At 38.3% G+C, this 26,024-nt stretch overlaps 1 protein-coding gene across 2 annotated transcripts; it reads right to left on the reverse strand.

Annotated features, from left to right (window-relative positions):
• Window positions 1-23,912, reverse strand: LOC137199447 (serine palmitoyltransferase 2-like). Of its 2 annotated transcripts, XM_067613758.1 has the most exons (13): window positions 23,537-23,912; window positions 20,889-20,922; window positions 19,756-19,950; window positions 18,218-18,372; window positions 16,648-16,796; window positions 15,312-15,436; window positions 14,294-14,387; window positions 12,927-13,032; window positions 11,620-11,839; window positions 10,507-10,633; window positions 8,857-8,992; window positions 8,102-8,231; window positions 1-5,091 (listed from the first exon to the last, which is right to left on the reverse strand). In XM_067613758.1, the coding sequence occupies exons 1-13, from the start codon at window positions 23,578-23,580 to the stop codon at window positions 4,972-4,974; spliced, it is 1,635 nt and encodes a 544-aa protein (XP_067469859.1). In that variant the 5' UTR covers window positions 23,581-23,912; the 3' UTR covers window positions 1-4,971. The 2 variants fall into 2 exon arrangements, with proteins under 2 accessions (XP_067469859.1, XP_067469858.1); XM_067613757.1 differs by lacking the exon at window positions 20,889-20,922.
• Window positions 23,913-26,024: the final 2,112 nt, after the last annotated feature.

Consider the following 26,024-nt stretch of genomic DNA (forward strand, 5'->3'; position numbering starts at 1 on the left):
CAAAATAGCATAGTTTTTATTGTTTTAATGATCTACTGATATCACTGACATGGGTGACACATTACACATTAATAATTTGCTGATATGTTGCAAATAGTGCATTTTCTATGATCAAATGCATGGCAATTAGTAAACATAGAAGACACACCCAGTGCTGATTATTGTTGAAGACAAAGTAGTAAAAGAAGTCAAATAAGACTGTAAAAGAGGAACAATCCAAGTTATGACACTTACTTTCATCAGAATTCATAGAAAATCATTTGCTTCAAAAGGCACTATATCAGAAAATAATTCTCTCTGATGTGTGGTAACTTGCACTCGACTTTTGAAATGATTGCCTCCATTATTGGCACACTCGAGTGCTTTCAACAAAAGGCTGCCAGCAATAGCGATATCCAACTTTCCCAGGTTTCTCCATAGTAAACAAAATATTCTGAACAGCTCCATTTCAGTGAAACAATATATAAACTTTGTACAAAATATTGGGGGACTAGGACAGCTTTCCAGCTTGACCTTTCCATATTTCCACATGTGGCTCTATGAGCTTTGTTAAATATTAAAAAGTCAAATTGGAGTTCTGTCCTAGTCTCTCTTTTTTATGATTAACTACATTAAGGATCCAGCACTCAGTCTTCAAGGTCTAATCGTGAGTTGAGCGCGTTGCATCTTATTTTCTCCAAAATATTGGGACCATCTTCCAAAAGTAGCATTTCATTTTACACATTTCATGTCGTCTTACACCAACAAACCTCATAGACCTTAGAAAAAAGGCATGAAGAGTACAAAGTTCAAAGAGATCAAAGCTGATTTATCCATTGAGATCATTAAGGGAACATATTGATATTTACTGATAGAACATCCAGGACCAAATGGTTTAGTCTGTAAAGTTTCCCAACAGTACTGGTTTTTATTTAACATGTACCAGCTATTCTGAAGGGTACTGTAGAGATCTAATTTATATAATAAAAGCAGCTGAATGGCTGCTCACAAAACAATTTGGTCAAACAGCATCGTGAAGGCCTTCTGGTTTTGGGGTATTACATGATTATGTTTTAATATCAAAATAAGTTTCAAAGGCCTGCTTTTAGTATCAAGTATCATTTGATGACTCTCCTGCGTGCAAAGTAACTTCAAAAATATAAGACATTCTGTATCTATGTGAGTAATAATGTAACTCTTAGCTTAGCTCATGGACAATCATTTGTAATTCAAAGATTCAGCTTTTGAAACTTTTTCTACAGATAGATTTTCTATGAGACACATTACACAAACATCTCTCATTTACAGTAACAGAAAAACATTAATATGGAAGAGAAAAAGAAAACCTCCCTAGACCCCACAAAGATACGTTAACTCAAACTATTTTCTGGAATGAAGTGGATTTTTATGACAACATTCAAAAAAGTCACATCTAGCAGAACAGTGTTTATCATTGAGCACCACAGGCTGTGGTGCAGAGCAGCTTCAATGACTAATTCTTACTGTACATGCATTAGTATGAGGAACGAGTGGTTACAGAATACTTGTCAGTGTGCATACATGCAGGGTGTGACTGTTTGCATGTAGGATTTCTTTCTTTCTTTTTCTTTTTTTAAATTTTTTATACAGCTTTTATGTAAGCTTTTACAGCTGCCTTCATCAAGGAGTGTTGTTGTCCCAAGTGTCAGTAGCACAATGTCAAGATAAACTGAGGGTTCAAAAGACAGGTGTGTATGTGGAAGAAAAGCAAGGTAAAAGTGCAGAAAACACACATTAATAGCCCAAATCATGCAAGCAAGCGGACACCCACTCCCAGTCACAGACTGATATATGATTATTGATGACTTCTGAGTCACTGCACATTTCAGCTCTAACAAAGATAACACTTTGTTTACAAGGCATTGACGTTATCAGACACAAAACAATTACGTTATTACTAATAAGCACCCAAGAGGTAGGGCGGATAAGAAGGAGATTACAAACAATGATGAATCAGTCCAGACTAGTTTAGTCTTAATAGTTTAGGTATTCTCTTGTCTGGCCTGGAGATTAACCTTTACTAGAGAACAGCTTTGCACAACTGGAAAAATGTTGGAAAATATTGCAAAATAGAACTAAGACTAATTTGACAATCACAACTCTGGCCTTGTGTCCTGTGAGTCATATTAACTTCATCTTTGAGGTCATCTGTAAGACTTTAAAAGTTAGTACAAATGCATACTAATATGGTCAAGTAAAAAAAAAAACAACAAAAAAAAAAACATACAATCACACTGAAGGATGCCGGTGATGATGGGATGAAGAGGTAAACACAGGCGGCCAAATCCATGTATAACAAGCGTTTTGGGGTTAAATTCCCCATTCAAGTTTCAGTAGACATTTTTGGGGGGTTTTTATTTCCAAAAACAGTGATTTACTATAAGTTTGAATCGAATGTTGCTTTTTTAAATTATCATTTATGAAAAAAATTTGATCGGTCAATAAAAAAAAAACAGATTTTTTCATGGTTTTGCCACTGACAACAGCTAGATACACTATTGTTCAGGGCTTTGGGGATTGTTCTATTTTTGGAATTATACTCCATATGTATTGAGTAGTGGGAATTATGTCAGGTAAAGCCATTATGTGTCAGACCTGGCGTAGCTATAATGCCATTTAATTTAATTGTGTATGTACATTTTGTCACTGGAAAATGTGAAAATAAATGTAGCAAGATTATCCAATCATGGAATTACTGAACAAAAGATGCAATTAAATGCTTGAAAGACTGAGTTAGTTCATTCCCCATTTTATAATGTTTAGGTGTTTATATACTTTAACTCTCTGGGCATGTGCAATATTTACATATATTTTCTAATTTGTTGTATGTAAATGTTTATTGTGTCTTTGATGTACCATTGTATTGTTTGTTGGTTAAATAGTGTATTTAGGTTGATTGCAGCTGTATGTAGCACTATTGCCCAAGTCAAGTTGCCCCTTAGGGACAATAAAGTATATCTTATCTTATAGATTTGTGTGTGTTAAAAAGTGTTTTTCTTCTTGCGTTCAGAATGGATACAGACATGGTATTACATATTACATACAGTATATACATAAGAGGATATCTACCAATTTCAACAATCAACCTTTGATTGTTGGAGCTGCCAGAGAATCTTTATATTGATGAAATTCTGCATTAACTATGGAGCATCGGGTTGTCCTCTGTGTGTGGGCAATTTACTCTCTTACACTAGGATTAAACATGGTGAATAGCGTGCTATCAGACACCAATCAAATTTAGGCTATTTGACTGGTATGATTGGGATTCTTAGTAGTACTTTAGATAAATATCTGTTTTGGCACTGCTGTACTGACTGTCCCAGAGCTGGTTCCAGTTGAGGCAACTATCAAGCTTTACAAGTTTTCCATGACTTTAATGAATGAATAATAAAACATTATCCTAAGTAATTTAGCTTTCTATTGCAAACATTAGACATTTGGCTAATGTTTGCATGGTTCAACATTTTGGGCAATACATCCATTTGCTTCCTTGTGGGGAGTTAGATGAGAAGACTGATACCATTCTCATGTCTGTACGCTAAATATGAAGCTAGATCCAGCTAGCTTAGTTTAGGTTAAAGCTTAGCTTAAAATCTGGAAACAGAGGGAAAAGGCTAGCCTAGCTCTGTTCAAGTTTCAAAAATACACCTGCCCACATCTCTACAGCTCACTTATTAACATCTTGTTTATTTATTCTGTACAAAACAACAGTTTTTGGTGTTACAGGGAGTTACAGGCTGTTATCTAAACTTGTTATCTCGGGGCTAGGCTAAGCTAATCGCCTGCTAAATATGAAACTACAGCCTCATGTTTAGTGTAAGGACTTAAATAATGATTTTTCTCATGTAACTCTCAGCAAGTGAGCATATGTGCACATTTCCCAAAATGTTGAACTTTAAAACAAGTCATTGTATTAATTTGAGTAATTATTTTCTAATATTTGGCAACCTTTTTGTAGTATTACATCAACACCACTATTCATTAAGTGCTATGCTCAACTTAGAGGTTCCATATTTTCAACCTGTCTAGGAAAGCCAAGGATGGAATGACAACAATATAATGTGGCCAAAATTGATTGTTTGGTTCAAAAAATGTCTGATCAAGCCTGGTTTAATGAGCACTACAGCTTCTAAATTACGTTATCAGGACTTTTTAGTCTCGTCTTGTTCCCTAAAAAGGAATGGAGAAAACTTCTACTGGTTTGAACATACAAAACCTCCTTCTAGAAAACCAGAAGGCACCTAGGAGACTGTGAATGCCGCTTTGTATGATGTCTTGCTAATCGGCTTGCTAACAGACTGACAGGGATAAAAAACTTTTTAATTAATTAATTAAAATCGGGGGACTTCAGTGGTCCTGTGCAAACAATGCAACATCCAGTGCTTTCTGCTTTCAGTCTATGGCATTAATACCTAATCTGAACTTTTCTGGATGAAAGATGCAACAAGTCTTGTTCTTTTGATTGATGATTAAATGCTAACTTTACCTCATTAAAGTTCACTTTATCCATATAGTGGAAAAAATCCCAGCAGCTCACAATTTTAGAAACATTTGGAAAGTTGTCCACTTCACATACATAATCAAAAAGCTTAACGTTACCAATGCTGCAAGCACTACAAACACACAACATACACACATACTACCAAACGAAAACATTCTTAAGACACAAAATGATAAAAAAAAAAAAAAAAAAAAAAAGTACACATGAAAAAGCAGTTGTTGTTTTTCAGTGTGTTCACCACATGTTCTGCATGTTTAGGTAAGGCAAAGTAGAATTAGATGATGGTTGTAAGTGTTTTCCTTTTTGTTGGGGAGGTTACATTATGGCAAGCTAGTGACAAGGGGCACCTGTGCACATCTCGGTCCTTGTGGAAGACTTGTGATCCATCTTGACCTATTCTGTATTTTCTGGGGTTGTTCTGGTTCACACCACTTTAGAAGAGGAGTGGTTCATCAGTCGTCAATGTCTTCATACACATTATCGTCAAATGGCCGAGCCAAAGACGGGTGTATTCTGTGTCGGGAGTACTTGAGCTGAAGAAGGTCTCCTACCTCACCGATGACACTCAGCGCCTGCAGAGACATTTGTATAATAAAAAAAGCTGTCAACATGAAGGGTAATATGTGGCTCAAAGACATTTAAAAACAAGATTTTTATGGAAAAACGCACCTGCCTTGTAAAATTAAATGACAAACGTGGGCTGAAACAGAGAAGAACACCAACTGAAATGCTGCAGCTGGACCCGATCAATTTATCATTTCTATTACTTAAGTGTGAGGTGTAGTCACCAGCAGGAAATGTTTTAAGAGCACAGGATGTGATTAGTTAAAACAGATATGTCATCTAAACAGCAGTGAGTGTTCACTCTTCACTAAAGAAGAGGATATTTGGTCTTCGAATAAGTTTATTTGAAGTGTCATTAAGTGTCATTATCATGTAATTGTTCTTATCCAATGATGTCTGACGTTTCTGGCACCTGGAAATTTCTTTCTGAAACAATTGGGGACAGTGCAACATGCTATGAACACAACATTGACATATTCCCTCATATGGTTGATATGGGAAATGTGGTAGCAAACTGTTTTTACACATCCAGCAGACACAGAACTAAATTGGCATTCACTTGGAGTTGTGTTTGTGTCCACCTGATGAATGTAAATCTAATATTCACTCCTCTTTTATCTCCACCAACCCCTGAGAAAAAAATCTGGCTCTTTAGCTGCTAAATGCTCCACTATGTTCACCAGAGAGTTTCCTACTTTGTGTGTTTGCTGTTGGGTAAGTAGCGTACAATGGATCTATCAGAGCCTTTTCACTGAAAACAGCAGTCTGCTGCTGCCAGACTGGCATAAAACAGTAAAGATCCAGGCTGGAAAACCAAAACAATGAGCTTAAAGACGCTAAGATGCTCCAAAGAGCTGAGTGGAACTACAGAGTTGGGTAATAATTATCTGGGTTTGTTACTTTTTTGGCAACACCTCTTACATTACATGCAATGTGAATCCATGCAGTCATCTGATCCTTTATTGGTATAAAAACTAATAAAACATATATTAGTGCAGCTTTAAGCTGATGCATTCTCACATGTCCACTCTTGTCTTTCCACTGACTTTGTATGCATTCATACTTCTTCCAGAAGTTAGAGTGGATTAGTAACGATTTGACATTAGATTAAGGCTTGATATATTGTCCTGCCAACAGTTTCACTGATCTACAAAACCCCAAACATGCAGAAATTCACCAGCAAAGGCAGGAAAGAAGACGACTACTAGCTGGTAAACATAGACGTAAACAATGCAGGATTTAAAATACTTAAAAATACTCTTTGCAAATGTTTTATGAAAAAGAAAATTCATTCAAAACATTTGTTAGAACTCAGAGATACACACCACGTTTTGGTCAGTAACACTGAATGTAATCACACAGGAAAACTCCACAGACCTTTAATGAGGTCAGTGGAAGGTTGCCAAAAATACAAGAATATAGGTTTATATGTATATGTGTGGGTGTGTGAATGAGAGGAAAACTGCGAAAGCTCACCAGCAGATAAAAGAAACACAAATCAACATGACACATCAAAGTACAAGAGAATGATACAGAGAGGAAGGCTAACAGGGAGAGGTTTTAACATCATGACAGATAAAAGCAGTACAGCACTACAATACTCCCACTCCCTGTCTTCAATTTATTGTATTTGATTTTTTTTGAAAAGCAAGAAAGAAGAATAGAAACCAATACCAGACCCCGCCAACTAGCCACAAGCACACCCCAATTAGATATGGAGGCCAGGAGATGGTTCACCCACTGTGAGTTTATGTAAAAGTGGAGAGTATCAGTTCTGGAAGAGGAAGAGCCGGCAAGTCTTCAGTAACCTCACTTCAGTATAGTAGAAGAAAAGCACTCGTTGAGAAGAGTGGGTGGCTTTTCGATGTGCTGCCAAGGGCAATTTAAAGCTGTACGATCTGCACTTACATGGACCAACACAATGAGTAAAGAGGATGGGTAAGTGCTGAGGTCTCAACTCTTGGAACAGACAACAAATACACTGCACAGTTCACTTGCTGACACTTCACTGTAGTTTTTAGATAAGTCATATCATTTGAACTTAACGTGATTCTCTGCTCATCCTGGAGTGACAGTCTCGGCTTTTTACTGACCTCTTGTAGTCCTTCTAGTCACAGTAATGACATGTCACCTTTTGGTTTAATGTCAAAGAACTTGAGGGTCATTACACCAAGTTGGGAAATGAAGAACTTAAATAAATTTAAGTAGTATAACTGAAAAAATGTGCCAGTCAGCACCACAGAGATAAGCATGCCAATGGTGGAATATTGGCATTTGCGCTCTGCTTTCCTCTGCTCCTCCCTCTGGAATCTGTTGCTGTTTTTAATGAATAACAACACCAATAACCAGCCAATGTAGCTAATAAGCTACATGCTGGAAAATCTTGGGCAACACTTGATTTGTGCTTAAGTGTAGTAATTAGTCATCGTCCCCTGGAACTATATTTAGCAAAAGCACCAGTGACTGTTCATGCAGCTCCGGTTAGAGACTGACAATTCTAATTAATTAAGAAATTCTACCAATCCAGAGTGTGTTTTTCACTGAATAATGATTCAGTGAGGCCAGACCTTTCTCCTGTGTGGGCACAATGAGAGCTGGCTATGCAAGACTAGTCAACATCAATATCCTTGTACCAACGGGGGTTGCAATCTTTATTTTATTTGTTTTTTGAAAAGTAAAATGATGCAGGTTTTGCACAACCACAAAAACAAGGTAGTAATTTTAGTAATGTTGAGGAGTGTGTAAGAGTGTTTTTCTTTTTTGGTCTAAAGAAAACCTCAAACTTTCCCCTTTTTCTGCCCCCCACTGTGCTTTTTGATAGAGTTAACTGTAGACACATTTGCAACATATACAGTACAGCCTTAAGTATAAGGTATATTGCTGAGAAGAAAGTATGTTTTCAATAAAAAATTAATTAAATTAAGATCTCTTGGTTTGCCTCAAGAACTTCAAAAGACATTTTTTACGTGACATATCCTTTTTCTCATTTGTCTTAACATAGCAAAAGTAATTAGTTACCCTGTCAAGCATGTCTTTTGAGTGGGCAGCTGAGATGCAGAAGCGTGCCCGGGACTCAATGATGGGCGTAGCGGGGAAGCCCACCACCACCACCCCGATGTTCCTCTTCAGCATCTCCCTGCCAAATGCTCTGGAGGGACAAAGATTGAGAGACACAGTCAAGAAAGGTACGAGGGCCCAGAAACATTTTGACATTATCAGTTCAATATTGACCTTAAAGGCACTAAGTTCACTGAGTGGATGGGATGAATATGAGTAGTTGATTGAATACATATTTATTAAAGTTCCCACATTTAGTTCATGTGTTGACAACTGATTAAAACCCATCCGCTGGAAAGACCATGAGAGGTGGTTGAAAGATCCGGAAAAAGAATTAAAGATAAAACATAAAACTTTCCTAGTACAAGTGGGATCATAAATTTATGTAAAGTTTTTAATATGATTATGTAAAATCCACCTTAAGTACCAGCTATTGCATTGATCAAAATATATGAAATCCGCCTCTGTAGGGATAAAATTATACATGAAAAAGAACTTCTTTTTTTTTTTTTAAAGGCAGACTAGGTAATTGTAATTTTATACTTGTGATATACCAATATTTAAAGTTTCAGACAAATGAATTAATCATGATATTGCCAGAATCATAAATCAAATATTTGTACAGTATGATGCATCACACAGAATTAATTTTAATGCTCCTGGGGTTTTAGTGGATAACGACCAGTAACAGCAACCAGCCAAAGTCAGAGGCTCACCCTATCTTTGCTGGCATGTAGAGCATCATGGGTACAACAGGAGAGTCGTTGTTGCCGTAGATGATGAAACCCATTTCTCGAAGCCTCTTGCGGAAATAGACTGTGTTCTCTGCCAGCTGTCGCACACGTTCACAGCCTGGGGGGGGGTTATGTTTTGAAACTTGTGAGTTGACAGCAAAGTATGTCAGATGCTCACATACAGCATTCTTGTAAATGTTTTCATTTGTTGTGTTAAAACGCAGACTGGGGGTTGGAGAAAAAAGCAGACAGAGTGCAAAAATACTGCATTTAAATAAGAATGTATATGAACTGTTAAACAGACTATTTTCCTTTCCAAACGTGTTGACAGGGGAATTATTTAGAGTTATTGTAGGTTGATGATGCCTTTAAAAGATGAAAAAAGAAAGGTTGACAAGCAGCTGCAGACAATCACATTCATGAGTGAGAAAACATCTGAGTGTTACAGCATCCAGGCACCATGTGGAGATCAAGTCTCCAGTTTCTCTGTAATGTTTTTCATTCTCCCACACAAGATCTTTTCGCTGGGATAAGCTAGATTTACAGCAAACACAAGACCACAATACACTGTTTACCATATAGATCATACATATCTACTATATCTATCTCATATCTCTCTCAGGTACATGGTGTGTTTTTGTGCACACAATTAACTGCAATACTTGAATTGAGCTACTCAAATTGTGCTTCTGCAAATTGCAGCAATGCAGATGGGATTTGTTCACAGCCTGGGAGGCTCAGCTCAGGGCAAAAAGGACAGAGGAACAATTTACTTTTATGACACTTATAATTAATATACTATACCAATAAACAATTAGAAGTCACAGCAGTGTAATTCAAATCAGGTGATCAAAAATGCACAAAGTGCTTGCCATGCATCATAACAGCAGTTTAAAACGTCATCATTTATTTAAACATTTTCCACAATTGGAAGAGAGATACTGTTTATACACTATTTTCAACCGGTGCAGCCTTTGTGTGCACTGACATCTGGTGGCAACTGATGAGAACTACAGCAGCTAAAACGATCCATTCAACTGTCAAACAAGAAAGTGGAAAAGCAAGTCTGATGTGTGACACACTTTTCAGTGTTCAGCCACGACGTGTCTGACGTGTTTTATCCTTCCTTTGTTTAGCTGTCAGTTGCATCATCCATCTGAGTAAAACGTCTGACTTTGTCATGAGCTGCTGCTCTATATCTTTTGATATGTCACAGGTGCTTTAAATGTTATTGCTATGTAGGAAGCGAGTTGGACATCTGAAGGAACAGATACTATTTCAATAAAAGGATTCTGCTGAGTGTGAAAGTTTTCTTTCCGAAAAGAGTTTTTTTTATGTTTGGGGTGGAAGACTCCAAATGTCTCATTTTGTTTGCATGCTGCTACTATTTTAAGACAGATAATACACTGAAGTCTCAGTTGTAATTCTACACTCCCCGCTTTGGAAATCCCATTTTTGGTTTGGTGTACAAATAAGCTCTTGTTCCATGTGAATGATGGAGGGGTTAGGGTAAACACATTTTTACACTCCCTCGCTAAACAAGATGTAAAAATGCAGTGAGTAGACTTTTCATTATATCTCAGCATCTCTCTCACCATGAAGTCAAGTGTTACAGTGCCAATGTTGACTCACCTAACATTGTGCCATCCTCTCCCATAATGCACTTCATAGAAGTGATGATTTGCTCCACCACAGGAGGAGACATGGAGGTGGCGTAGACTGCACTGTGGGAATGGGAGCGCAGGTACTCAATGAGGTCCTAAACGCAGCAGATACACAGGAGATGTAAGCAGATATACATGAACAACATCGCTCTAATTAGTCTCTACAGCCGGGAGGGGTTTGGCACAACAGTTTTAAACTGCCATCCATCTTTATTGTTTTGTTACAATGTGCAGATTATTAACACTTTATTGTAAGCTACATCCTGTAACTTGATGGCACATTCTTATACTAGTGATTCATGCCTTATGCTGGCTTTCTTAATTTTTTTTTTTTTTTTTTAAAAGTCACTGTGAGAATGAAGAAAAGATGGTGGAGTAGGTGGTAAGCCATTAAACATATTGATGCATTGTACACTGGTTACACATCTACTCAAACAATTTTTTGTCACAATCTTTTCTGCATTCTGGGAGACAAAAATTGTTTAAAGGCCCCCTACAGACATATTTTAAGACACCAAAATACTCTGCTTTGAATAGTAATAAAAACGTATAGTTAGTGAGAAATCCTTGACTTCTACTTCCTCTTCCACATTGATAAATCAAAAATCAATAAATATGCAGATAATTTTCATTTCAAAAGTTTAACTGATGGACGAAGAATGTCTCCTACTTCACTGAAAAGGCCATTCTCAGTGTATGTGCACTGAAGGCTTCACGTTTCCAAATCACACTTGTTTAAGTAGCACATTGGACAGGGATTGGCTTCTAAACTGGTTGTGATGTCACAAAATCCTACTCATAACACATCTTAAACTCAGATTTAAGATGAACACAGATACAGTTAACATCAGTGTTCAATCTACACCGGGTTACTGTTGCAACCTTAGTGCCTAACTGGGGAATTATCCATGTCTTGTGACTACTAGAGCTTGACACGTCATGTGCTTTAAACCAGCTCATTCTTTGCTGTCACTGGTGTCTCTCAAGTACAAATCTTTTTTTATAACTCAAATAATTTCATATATGTAACTCATAAAAAATGAAATGCCCATAAAATAAACCAACAATCCTTCATCCTCACCTTTTTCCCTGCGATGTATCCCCCTGCAGCGCCAAAACTCTTGGTAAAGGTGCCCATCATGACATCCACATCACAGGGGTCAAGGCCAAAGTAATCAACCACGCCTCTTCCCCTCGGCCCCAGGGCCCCTATGCTGTGGGCCTCGTCTAGGTAAAGGTAGGCCCGGTAGCGCTTCTTCAGGGCGATTACCTCTGGCAGGCGCACTATACTGCCCTCCATGCTGCAGGGAGGAAAGAGGCAGAGAGCAGAAGGTGTTACAGCAGTGTCAGTGTTGCAGGAGATGTCCTGATGTGTTCACATTCATTTCTTTGCTGACAACCAGGGACATTTAAGCCAGTGTGGTGCCCCTGGGAGGACCAGATGTTCCCCACTCAAGGTCTAAGCTCATGACATCATGTCGAACAGACTTCAACATTTATTTGAACAACATCTTGACATCCCAATTATTATGCCTGCATTAACAACTGACAGTAAACCCTCAAGTCCATGAAACCTAAACAGTAATTGCTAGCTACATGTAGCTGCAGTTATGTAAAACTGGTTAAAAAAAATGCTATGACAGGCAACAAAAAACATGATTTACTTGTTCAAAGCTTTTTATATGCAGATCATTATATAGGTCCAAGAGGAGCATTAAGCACTGCACCCAGTCAGGCAGAATAAAATAACCCACTAAAGTTTCTCTTTGTACACAACTCTGTGTAAACCAGTAAGAGCTAACCAAGCACTGAATCAGCTCTGACAACCAACAATCCAGTCCAAGGAGTGTTGATACTGTTGAACCAAATGGAACCACACTGACCATCGATAGAAGATAAGTGCTGTTTATGTGAGACTCATGACATACATGCTATGCCTGATTATTATTAACATCCAAAAGTCAGAAAACTAGCTTAAATTAGTACAAAATTAGACTGAATTTGAGTGTCACATCTAAAATAGCTAAACTGTGGCTTTAACAACCCGTTTTTGCTCAATACACAACATTTAACGGAAATCAGTTGCTTTCACCATTACACAAATCTGATGAAACTATTGCGTGTGCGACCAAGTTAGGTAGTGTTCATGTTGAAACCAGGAAGGAAATCATTTCAGTGGGCAACACACATTGTTTTACTGCTTTTAGCATGGCTAAGTGCAAAGACTTTCCTACTTTGTTGTGTTCTGCACCAACACTAAACCAATTCAGTTACTTCAAAACACACTCACATGGTCAGAAACCAAAGAATAAAGTACAACAAAATCAAAATGTCTTTCAGTGTCCTAAAAGGTTTATTTAAGTATCTAGAAGAAAGTGATTAAACTACCTGTAAATGCCCTCGACCACTATGAGGATCTTTTTCCATGGTCTGTGAGTTCTGGGCTGGCCGTGAACTATGGCTTCTCTCAGCAGTTTCTCCAGGCTCTGCATATCTGATAGGAAAATCAGGAGATTACATTCAAAATGACAGTTGTGGAATCAACGGTGGAGGCTGAAAACCACAGAACCACAGGAAGAGAGACACTCACACAGCTACAGTAGACCCCCAAACAAAGTGTAGACAAGCCTACATTACTGAATACTGAGATCTTCAATGAACACATGATAATTGAACATAGGCAGATTCTTCAGTAAATTTGCTCCTGTTTTCAGCTTATTAGCATGTGTTCAACTGCTCAGCGACCCTGTATTTTAGCGAGAGATTATGGCCAGTGGCTTGTCTTTTTCCACCATTAACAATAAAACAAAATGCGTTTTGGGATTGTTTTTGACATGACAAGCTAAATTTAATAAGCCATTTAATTGACTATGCAGTATGAACAGACAAGCAACTGGCTCATAGTGGCAAACTGAGGAGCTAAGTTTTGGTTCATTACTGTATTATACATTGAAACTGACTCAGTTGGATTATCCACTAAATATCACATCGACTAATCCAACCTTATTATCTGTTAATTGTATATGGGTGTAGCTGTGAAGCCAAGCTGCAGCTTGTTAGCCTAATGGTTATATGAAGCAATCAGCGGCTAATCATTTCTCACTGCAAAAATGAACTACACACAAAAAAGTACACATTATATCTCCTGTATCACATGTTATATTAGAGCTAAAGTTGTTTTATGAGCCACTTTAAAAATATACTACACATAAAGTCGTTCCAATTTAACCATGTGAGCCACTGTTAGCAGCTGGCTGATCCTGTCAACAATTGACACTAGCTTAAATAGAGGTGTTAACAGAATGCCAGTTACTGTAAAAAAAAATCTGGTTAATCCTTCAGGATTAACACTTCAAATATCAGACTTCCAAAATGAAGCGAAAACAATTTGGGCATCAAATTACTATCTGTAACTAAAACAGCTCCCCAACAATTGAATATTCAATATTTGTGTCTATGACCCGTTGTAATGTTGATTTTTCATTGTATGAGGGAAAGTAATGAGATCAAATCACCACATATTGACAACACACAGCACGCAAGGCAAAATAGGGACGTTATTGCTCTAGCTACATCAATGACATGGGACAATAAAAGCTACTGTATATAGACAAAAGGTGAAGGACATCTGGGAAACACAGGAACAATTAGGAGATGGTTGAAGGATGAACACAAGGATCCAGGTAGACAGAAAAAAATAAATGGACCAATAAAAGCAGGTAGCCGTCAGACTGTATTTATGGGCACAGACTCACTGTTGTGTTTGAAGACTCTGATGGTGGAACCTGAGAGTCTGGCTCCCAGCACCAGAGAGGCATGGTTCAGTTCATCACTCAGAATCAGACAGCCCTGCAAGACAGCAGACCAACTTTAATATGCATGACTGATTCATACATATCATTTTTGTTTTTATCCATTTGAGGCAGCAGATAGTGTTACAAATACACATGTACACAATATTAGATCTTTTTTTATGCATCAAAACATCCGTTTAACACATTTTTTACTGGTTGATGAGAGGGTGGAGTATCATTTTAATGGTGTATTGATCTATGCTGAGATAATTACATTGAGAATGTTGTTTTGATTACACGCAGAGATTCAAATTCATTCATCAGTAGGCCATAGGATTTCCTACCCTACCACCAAAGCTAGAATTAAAACATAAAATTCTGGTACTCTAATGTGAGAGAAGCCATTGAGTGACTACTCCAATGTAGAAAATGTGCACCTTTTCACCCAGTTTGTATCATTTCACTGGAACAAAAGCAGCAGTTTCAGATTTCTAAACAGCCAACTATGTGGCGTCTACCTGCCAAACAACATCATCAGCATGTGACAAAACAGACTGGTCTGAACTCTTTGTTATCTTTTCACTCTGACACGCTGTTGAGCCGCCAATCGCTTATGCCAACAGGAAGTGTTTCCTCCTGATATGAGGCCAGAGTGTGGTTTTGTGTCTCTTGTGCTACTGGTGACCTGTGATAGCGCAATGTTATGAAACGTTTTTGGAAGAGCCAACTGCGCTCAAAGAAAAACGATTGGGAGTAAACTTATTTCATCTACTGTGATTTAAAAAATGAGTGCAAACACTGAGACACACTAAACATTTACATAATATACAGTACAGACAGTGAGACAGAGTGAAAGGAAAAAATGTGCTGTGACAACATAAAGGAAATCTGACAAGGAAATAAAGGTGAAGCCAAAGAGTAGAGATAAGAAGAATAAATCACAGCTCCACAAAGGAACATCTGTCACCTCTGGTCTCACCTTGCCAGCCAGTGCTGGTATGTTCATGGAGTTGGTTGCGAATCCCATCCCGAACGCCATGGCTGACTCTACACCCAGGAACTTAGCCACCAGTTTCTCCATCTCCTCATGCCTGTCCAGGTTACCTAAGATGCGAACATACAGGAAGTCACCATAAACACATACTAATCAGTCCCAAATGCACCTTTACATAGACAACTCTCATCTTCCAAAGCATTTAGATTTCATAAAACCTCCATGAGCTGTAGGGGAGTCAGTCTTTGTCTCTGTGCTAGATTATCTGCCATCCACTGTATATTATATGCAGGCATCACTTGCATGGTGGGCTGGCCTTCTCTGTCTAAGATGCTAAACATACTACCTCTTTATCTTATTTCACTTCCTCCAGGGTGACTTGCATATTATCAGACTGACTTTAGCTACTGATTTCTAATGTAAATACAGACCCTTTGACTGGCTGCTTTAAGATTTAATCCATCCTCTAGAATTTATTTACAACCCATTTTTATTCTTGAACGACATATTTTGACTAGAGCTACAACGATTAGTCAGTTAATTGGCTGGTATTCAATTAATCATTTTTAGTCTTTTTTTAAAGAAAAAAAAGTACAAATTTTCTGGTTGCAGCCTCTGACATGAATATAATATTATACAAATGAATATTTTCTGGTTTCTGTGGTCTTCACTGATAGTAAACTGATTATCTTGGGATTGTTGACTGTTGGCTGGGACAAAACAGGTCATGTGAGGACACCTCCATGGGCTTTGGGAAACAGTGATCAAACTTTTCCACCATTTTTGGAAATTTTATAAACCAAACTACACCAATTAATCAATTTAATGAGAAAATAATCAAATGATTAATTGATAATGAAAATAAGTGTTAGTCGCAGCCCTGATTTTTCCCATAATGAATTGCAGTTGTGGTTGATTGCTGTTTTAAAGTGGCAATTTTCTTTGTTTTTTTCTTGATTTGGTTTTAATTATGATTTTCTTCTTGTCTTTTGTCATTTGTAAACTTGCTACATTTGAAAATAGCATGTTCCTTGATCTGTCTTTTCAAAGCCTGTATAAGGGTTAACTCATTTCAAAGCTCCTTTGTGTGAAGGAAAACCAATGTTTGCTGTGCAGGAAAAATAAAGCCAAGATAAACAAAGTTTTGTGATATTTGCATTGCAATAAAACGCTGTGTGTACAGATGGGATCCATCGTGTCCACTGCACCACTAAACAATCTGGTTGGTGATGCTTTGTTTACTTCGATGTACGTTCCTGCAGTTAAGTTCCGGTGATGGTAATGGCGGTGGGTGAGTCTGTGTTTTGGTGTGTGTTTGTACCAGTCTCCTGCCTGGTGCTCGCCACTCCGACACCATACTTCATGGTGACTTCGGCTGCAGAGTCAGCGCATGGACCTGTGTTCTCTGCGAAGCCGAGATAATTATACGAGCCTAAGTTAATCACATCCTGCACCACCCGACCTGTGTACCTGTAAGAGAGAGAGGAGGAGGTAATCACAGACAGGAAACAATCAGTGAGGGGAAGCTAATATTTTTGCAAGCTTATTGGTACAATTAATAGTGATCGGTACAACTAATTAACAAGACTGAAGTGGAGTGAAAGGCTGGACGGCATGAAAGTGTTCTTGTTTTTCCAATCTCAACACACTAATAACATGGAAATTTTGGTGGGCATTTGTACCAAAACATCTTCTATTTCTGGTTCAGTTGTTTGACGGTGCTGCACCCCCACTCTCACTAGCACTCCATGTTCTCTGATTTGTGTGTGTGTGTGTGTGTGTGTGATGTCTGACCTCACACACCTCCACCTCAGCCTCGCTCTTTCCTCAAACACCAGTGAGGAGTCATGAGGATAAACGTTAATGTCACATGAACTCTGCTCAGGCTGAGGTTTCATTGTCACAAGATACAGTATGTTTCACATTTAGATTAAACTACACAGTGAAAGTGACCTAAAGCAGAATGAAAGTATCAAATTCAACATGACTAGATGTGATCTAATGAGATCAGGCTCCCCCGTGTATTTATTTATTTATTTTGCGGTTACAATTTTTGAAAATATATCTGGCTTGTACTTGATTTGAGTCAACTGGTTTAAGTCAAGTGTGAATCAGTGTGCAGTTGGATGAGCAATGCCATCATCTTGTGCACTAGAATAGTATCAAATAATTGGATTCCATATAGGTAACTGACCTAGATAGATAGGAAAAATAATTGTTTTCCTTCATGTGAAAAGAAACAGATAAAATCACAATATATATGCTAAGCTGAACAGGGTAAAGGTAATACCTACTCTATATAATTTAATGCAATCCAATACGCTAGCCCTAGAATAAATGCTACATGTGAGAAGCATGTGAAGCAAATTTTTAGCTCTGGGCTCTGAAAAACTGAGATGGACTTTAAAAAAAAACCCCCAACATTTTAAAGATTAAAAGACTAACTGAGAAAATAATCAGGAAATTAATAAAATAACTGTATAACGTCCTGCACTAATTGAAATAATTGTCTATTTTTGCATATTTTAATTTCTAAAATATCACTGTTTCATAATAATAAATGATGCCTGCATGCACTACAATATTACATATTCAAAACTCAAAAGCCACTTTCACTTTGTGCCAGTTTCCTCTTTGATACAACTTAACGTCAAATCCCATGATGGTGCATCATGTGGTGAGTTTTGGTCAGAGAGTCTGACGTGAAATGTGTCTTCTTGGCATTTGTAGGAGGTAAGAATGTTAGAACAATTACAGCTATACAGCACATTTCCCCTTGCTAGTGTCCCATCGAGGCCTCCTGCTCTGTACTGTGTGTGTGTGTGTGTGTGTCTAAGTGTACAGATGTTTGAAACTGTTTACAGTCTGGAATAAAGATGTGTCTTTCTTACTCAAAAGTCCAATTGTAGTCGTGGGAAGATCGTTCCATCAGGTCCATTTTAGCCCCCGGGACGCTGCATATGGGCCTGTTCCAGTTGTCTCGGATCCGCATGTAAAGGTTTCGGGTGTAAAAGTTCTCAAAATCTTGGTAGAGGGGCACAAAGTCCTACACATGGATGGATTCAGAGGAAATAATGAGGAGGAGCAGAGAGAGGCACATGACCTGAATGCCAGAGAATGCAGGAATTTCAATCCAAGTCCGAGTGTTTGTTGTACAGTACGATTAGAAAAAAAAATACTAGTAACTTCAAAGAACTGCGTGCCATTCAAACTTTTGGAAAGCTGAGCAGGAAGGAATTTAAACTCTGGAAATATAATCTTTACACATCTTAACACATGACTCAGGTAGCTCATAAAGCTTTCCTCTTCTTTTAAATGAAACAGAGTCCTTGGAGGAAACATCCGTGGGATGTAATGGGTGATATAATGACTTCCCCACATCTCTCCCACTGGTTTCCTTTCCTCAACATAACCAAATACTTAAAAACAATGGGCTTCACTATCAAACATTACATAACACATTGAAAAACAATGTGAGTTGTCAAGGACATGTTCCAAATGTGCTGATAACTCCAACATTAGCTGTGCGTTGACAAAAATGCAATCTTAAGTAAGTATTCCCATTGCACGGTACTGTGAAGAAAAGCCATCACATCTTAAGGAGGGTATTTTAAATATTATATTTGCCTCTGTAAGTTTGCAGTTGATTACCTAGAGGTGCCACATTCTTTCTGGGATGCTAATACAAACATTTTTCTTGCAGTATAGTTCCTGTTTGCTACTGTAATATTATTGTGGGTGACTAGATTATGTTACAATGATCTGAAGTTTGATTTGCCAAACGTCTACTTCCTTTAGGTTGCAGCTAACCCGTTCATAATGTTTGAAATGTGAGAGCCTGTACTACAGCTTCCGGTGTTCCAGTGGGAAGCTTCGTAGAGTGCAAATATCACTTTGGTCCATTCTGATAGACAAAACAACACACAGAACAAGCCCAATTTTCCATCTGCCATCACAACCATTTCTATAAGAGCAGGCAAACATTCGGTCACCAGGCAACATGTAATTACAGCTCAGCCTACCAAATCAGTCCCATTCAGTGCCTGAAATGCATCTGGCTTTTCTTTTCCTTGACAGCAATTTTGCTCACGGCGTTACTGCTGTGCAATCTGCTGAACAACCAAAACAATCATAACATTCCAGCCATTATAAAGACAGCATGCTGACTGTATAATGCACGTGTCTGCTTTTGTTGTGTAAATTACGACATGTTACTCAACTAACATAATTATTTCCTGGAATGCCGTGTACATTTCTGCAAGCAAATAACACTGCCAGGCTCACTAGCATAATTCCAAACCTGTTAAGAGCAGTGACAGCTTTACCAGACTTGGCATGATGACCTTTATAAGCACATGACTGCTGTGAGTGACTGGCCAAATCCAGATGTTATGTCACAATGAGAGAATGAGCCTGTCGTTCCTCTTACCCTTTGTTCTTCCTTTTCCCTGGCGATGTGGCACCTTTCGATCTTCCAGTGACGGAGGAAGTCGCGGAGGTAGCCGAAGATGGTGAGTATGCCGTAGCCCATGTAAGTGAGGACAGCTACTAGCATGGGCGTCTCCTCGAAAGACTCAACAAAGGGCCGGCTGTACAGGCCGGCATGGTCCGATGCTGCAAGAACCTGTGCACAAGGAAATCAGAAGATGTTGCAGTAATGAATCATGCAGGCATCTTAATGCAGTGTGCAGCCTTGTCATGTAGGAATTAGGAAAATAATACAGCTCAAGGAATAAGCCAATGAATCAATTAGTCTAGCAATAGAAAAATAATCTACTATTCTGATAATCAGTCAATGGTTTAGATCATTTTTAAGGAAAAATACAAAAACACCCCACTAGTTATTGTTTCTCAATTATGAACTTGCTGCTTTTTCTCTGTTTTGAATTCTTGTAAATTGAATATCTTTGGGTTTTGGACTGTTGGTCGGACAAAACAAGACCTTTGACATTTTTCACTATTGCTTAACATTTTGTAGACTAAAGGATGAATCGAGACAATAATCGGATTAATCAGTAATTATCAGCCTAGATTCATATCAACACATAGTTATGAAATTATTTAGTTCAGCAGAGCATCTTGATCAGGAGATCTAGAGTTTCAATAAAATTTCTCTCAGGTATAAAAGTGCATTTCAGTGCACATTACTATTTGTTGGTATTTGGACAATTACAATATTGTGTGTTGGCACATGTAAACTCTGAATATCAAAACAGTAAAAACCTAGATATACCAGCTGAAATATGCCAGTTTCAGAGCTGAAAAGCTTAATGACTGACAGATTTTTTTCATCAGCAGATTTATCATTTAACTGACAAAATAATCAACAGATTAACTGTGATATTAATCAATAATGACAACATATATTACTTACAGCCCTCGCTAATATGCTATATTCTGGTATAACATAGCAGGAGAATTATACAAGGTTACATTATCTGCATGTTCACAAGTTTAGCCTATAAAAAGATATTACTCATAATTCCATGTAAACACTTTTTCACAACAAATACCTTAGCTGGAATAAAGCTGCATATTACTGTGTATATAATGTAAACGTACTGTATGATTTCCTGCTACTCCCTCGCCTTTTGTCCTAATGAGAAAAAACACAGTTAGTCTTTTGTTATAGTTGGCTGAGGCTTTTCTAACTCACTTAGAGGTGACTTATGTCCAGCCAAATTGCAAGTGGAAGGAAGATAAGGAGACCAGCGCAGTGTAAGTTCTGGTTCAGCTGTACACCAGCTATACAGGGAAGAAAACACTGTGTGACAGAGGCCAGAGACGGAGGATTTGACTGCCAAATAAGGGAAGAGCCGGTTGTGTTGATGTAAATCCATGCAATCTGAGATATATTCACACTATAATTAGAATAAACTTGGTATAAACTTGCACATGTATAGCATCTTTTATAAAATTCAGTTGAAAAGGAATTTACATAAGAATCACAACTAAAAAAAAAAGGATTTGTGGACACAGAACATTAACTTCACATGTCCATTTTTTTCATCTTGATATAAGTGAAGGACAGAAAGAGAAACTTACTACTCTAAAGTGTTATGCAATTCACCCTCCCATCATGCATCATGTCTCTGGGCTCATGGCTATTAGGCGCTACATGTGACTGGTCATGCCTCTCTCTCAAATACCTTACGGAGTAGCGACGCTGACATCTGCATGAACTGTAATCAGCTGAGTTTCAGTCACCAGGCACTCAGTTTCTTAGCCTACCAACCCATTTTACTCCAACATCAGCAGAGAGAACAGTCTGTGTGGTTTTAGTACCACAATGTCTGGTTACAATAAGTGTCTCCTCCCTTATTTTCCTTCAGAATTTACTTTTGGCATCAAACTAACACAGTGATCAAGATGCCAACAGCAACTGGTTTGTGTTTGACTTTTCTCTGTAGTAGCAGTGCTTTGTGCTCACAATGCCAATGCTAACATGCTGATGTTTGACAGGTACAATGTTTACCATGTTCGCCACTAAACAAAGTACAGCTAAGGCTTATGGGAATGTCATTAGTTTTTCAGGTATTTGGTCATAAATGACCTGATAATGGCACTAGTAGTTAAAAAGGCAGCGGATCAAAGTTATTACAATTCATCCTGAGGGTTAGGGTTAAGGGTTAGGAACCAAATTTCACTGCAAACTGTTAAGATAGTTCAGTTAAAAAAAAAAAGAAAACCCTGTGGTGCTCGAGGAAATGTCAGAGGATCACCAAATTCATTACAAAAACATCTGGGAACCTTAGATGTCTATACAGAGGTTTGAGCCATTTCATCAAGTAGATGTTGAGATATTTCATAGAAGTGTAAACTTGGACTTTTCCCCTAGTGTTACCAGCAGGTCAGGAAATCACCAAAGTCATTTGAATTGATCCTCTTGGGACCTTAAACACCTGTTGTAAATTTCATGGAAATCCAGGATATCTCACTCTAAAACCACAAACATGAACATGCTGGTGGAGCACAAGGAACAATCAGTAGATGAATCTAACTGACTTCTGGGGACCATGAATTTTTGTACAAAATTTCATGTTATGCATCCAATACTAAGTGAGATATGTCAGTCTGGACCAAAGTGGTGGACCAACCGACTGCCCAACAGACCAGCATTACCACCCCTAAAACTCTGTAGCATAACATATTTGTGAGTGTAAAATGTTCTTGTGTGTGACAGCATCTAATCACATAGTCTGAGGGGACATGTTAATTGGGACAGGATGCACTCAAGGGTGGAAATTTCATTAGCCACAGTGGAAAAAGCTGTTCAGCAGCATGCATGCAGTCTCAAAGGACAGCTTTAACTGAACAGGTGCACTGGTTCAGAGTACCCCTGATTACAGACCAGCACAGTTTTAGTCTCAGTTGAATAGGGAGTTTACAAGTCAGAGACTGAGAAAAATGAGTTTTTCCAAACTTTTACAGCAAAGAATGCAACCAATAAACACACTGATATGATATTTTCCGGAGTGATTCAATTCAGTCTGTGCTGTTCAAGCATCACTGAGGTGGGAACATTAATGAGTAAGGCGTAGCCAACATGCTGGAAGAAGTATCCACTACTAAACACACTACTCCCTCTAAGGTAAACACACTCTCATACTGATGAGATAAGAATGCAATCTCAAACTTACTGCAGAGAAAGTTGAAATCTCGCTGGCTGTTTGACTTCAGACCTTTCCTTAAATTCGGCACACACATTATAAACTAAACGGTGATACAATTCAATGCAATTTCAACTTTCAGAGTTGTCAACCCGCCTTTTTTAAACAACCTCCCTCCTCTAATGCAACTAAGGGGGCGGTGGAGAACAGTGTAAACCCATTCATAAAGCTGAGATTTTAATAAATTCAGGTGCTGCCTGGTGAAATATAATTATGCCGAATTAAAAAGCGTCTCGCCATGTTTCAGAAAAAGCTTTTGACTTATATTTTAAGGACGTATATGATATTAAGGATGCGCGATAACTATTTAAACTTGAATATTTTTTATGGAGTTTGGCGTTTACTCTGTGCAAAGGCGGTCGTGAGAACCATTGCTCGATGACAACAAACTGTCAGAAGCATTTACCGCCTTTAAGATATTATAATGTCATATATCCTAATAACGCAGCAGGAGCTGATGAACATGACAGCACTGACAGCATCGTCCGGGTGTTTCCCGGCTTCACCAGCCTCTCCTCCCCGTCCCATCCCGGGCCTCACCTCCTCCTCCTCGGGGTGGCAGTGGTGCTCGGGCTGCCGCTCATGGCAGCGGTGGAGGCTCTTCACCCAGCCGTTTCTCTCCGGCTTTAGTCCGTTCTTCACACGCTGACACACTTCCCCGTTGGCTGGCTTGGTCGCAGGGCTCTCGGTCATTGCTGGCCAACGATTGTGGAGCCGCGACGGTAACTTGCATATGTAGGAAACACGGAGCCCTGCCTGCGGTGCAAAGCGGTGACAGTATCCGAGCTGGTGAGGACGTTTACAACCACACTACAAACTCTCCCTCTCTCACACACACGCACACACACACATACACACAGACAACACACACACAGGACCCACACACTGTGAAACCTGAAAATCCAGACGCTAAATACCGGAAATCAACGCCCATACATCACGCCTGCAGGAGGGGGCGGGGCCATGTGTTTCACATGTACACAAAGGCGGGGCTTAGTGAACATGAACTCTGCCAACAATTGACATTTTTAACCATTTTATCACTATCTAATAATCTTTATGGCACTTTAAGAGGGGACAAATAGACAGTTCAATACTGCACTTTGCTTCAAGAGTTCCCTGACAGCGGAGATAAATACATTCATGAAATTATAAACATGTATGGTATGTTGAAAAGCAAATGAATGAATAATTATACAAATAAACAACAAATGCAAATACAACCAAAGAAGTGAAATAACAAGTTCTGAAATTTTCCAATAAAATGCATATTTTCTGGCTATTTCAAAAAATCTTTTTAAAAATAGGATGAATAAAATAGAATCCAATGGCATGTGCAGAACCTTTAAAAAGCCACAAACTAACAAAAGCTAACATGCAAATTGAGTAAATTAAGTCAAAACTATTATGGCGTCACAAGAATGAAGAATGAAATAATTAAATATTAAAGGGCATCACATACTGTAAAAAATAGGTCTTGAAATTTTAATATTTGAGTCCACATTTTGAGATTATCTCATAATATTCCTGTTATTTTTATTAATTTATTTTGTTATTTGCTTAAAATGCAACTGAAATTAATATTTATTTTCCCTCCTTAAGGGTGCGGTGTGTAAGATTTATTATACAACATGTAGTTCCAACCAAGCAATCTGATTGGTCAACTAGACATTTAGAACGTGCTCAAATCAGCATGACAACACACCTACCCGTGCTCAAATGAAAAAAGCCTCATTACTAAGAATATTACTCCGCCATTCATTAGAACTACAGACTGTGACGTCGTGCTAACAACAACAACAGTCACTTCCGGGTAGACGACTGGTGGTTGATTTGAATTGCAGAGATATGTGAAGTTGGCAAACTTGTTTTTTCCATTGTCATTTTCAGCCGTAACTGTAACGTTTGAAGATATATAGTTAAACACAAGTGATGCGTGTGATGCGGTCAAGTGCCTCGTTCCTGACCGCATCACTGTCGTGCCAACAATGACGGTAAAGCATACCCTCTCGTGTAATATTGCTTAAGAGGCATCTAGCGGACCGGACTGGGCAGGAATGGAATATATTTTTCATAAGTATGTTTTCATTCAAGTATAATCACTTGAAAATAAAAATCGTTGCGTTTTCATTAACATAGAATGAGCCCTTTATATCTACACAGGGAGCAGGTCCTCTTCCACAGAGTCCACCATGTTGCACCGCCATGTTTATACAGCAGCCCAGAACGGACAAACCAAACACTGGCTCTAGAGAATACCTTTCGTGTTTTTTGCAGTTTCGCAGCCACTGTAGGTTCTCCTACACATTTCCAAGGGGAAGGGGAAGGGAGGGGTATTCAGTTGGTTGCAATCTGCAACCTCACCTGGTCCTTTAAACACACCATTAAACATGAAAACTTGGAAACTTGGAAGTATTTATATCTACTTAAATCTAGGTAAAATGAAAATCTCTCATATCCAAATGACTTTTTAGGGACTGCCATATTTTGTTTAGTAATCTTGAAAAACATTACATAAAGATGTGTTTTTCACGTTATAGCTTTTCTAACTACTGTACGTACAAGTTTTAAAGCAAAATCCATAAAAAAACTCTTTAACACTGCTCAAACCAGAAGCCACGGACATGCTTAATATTTCTCCATGGCACTGTGATGTATTAGATATAACTTGACATGTTGGTGAGGGCCTTAATTAAGCTTCTTTGTTAATTAATTTATTTGCAAGGATTTTTATCTGCACATACAGTATTCGTATTGACTATATGAAGGTATTAAGGAATTGTAGCAAGTGGTTTGAAGAAAGTTATTTCTGTTATATGAAGGTGGTCCAAAGATCATGTAGCCTACTTGAGGAAAATGTAGTGTAAGTGTAAGCCTCTCGGCATCATAGTGAAGGTTTCTTTCACTGTGTTGCACTGTCATTCAAATCAAGGCCCATTTACAGCAAATAAACCTTGCTGTGGCATTGAAGCTAAAGCTCAATCCACTTTTATAAGGAAAAATCATTTTCCTGGTCATAGATTTTGAC

This window comes from Thunnus thynnus, chromosome 16 (assembly GCF_963924715.1).
Source record: "Thunnus thynnus chromosome 16, fThuThy2.1, whole genome shotgun sequence".
NCBI lineage: Eukaryota > Metazoa > Chordata > Actinopteri > Scombriformes > Scombridae > Thunnus > Thunnus thynnus.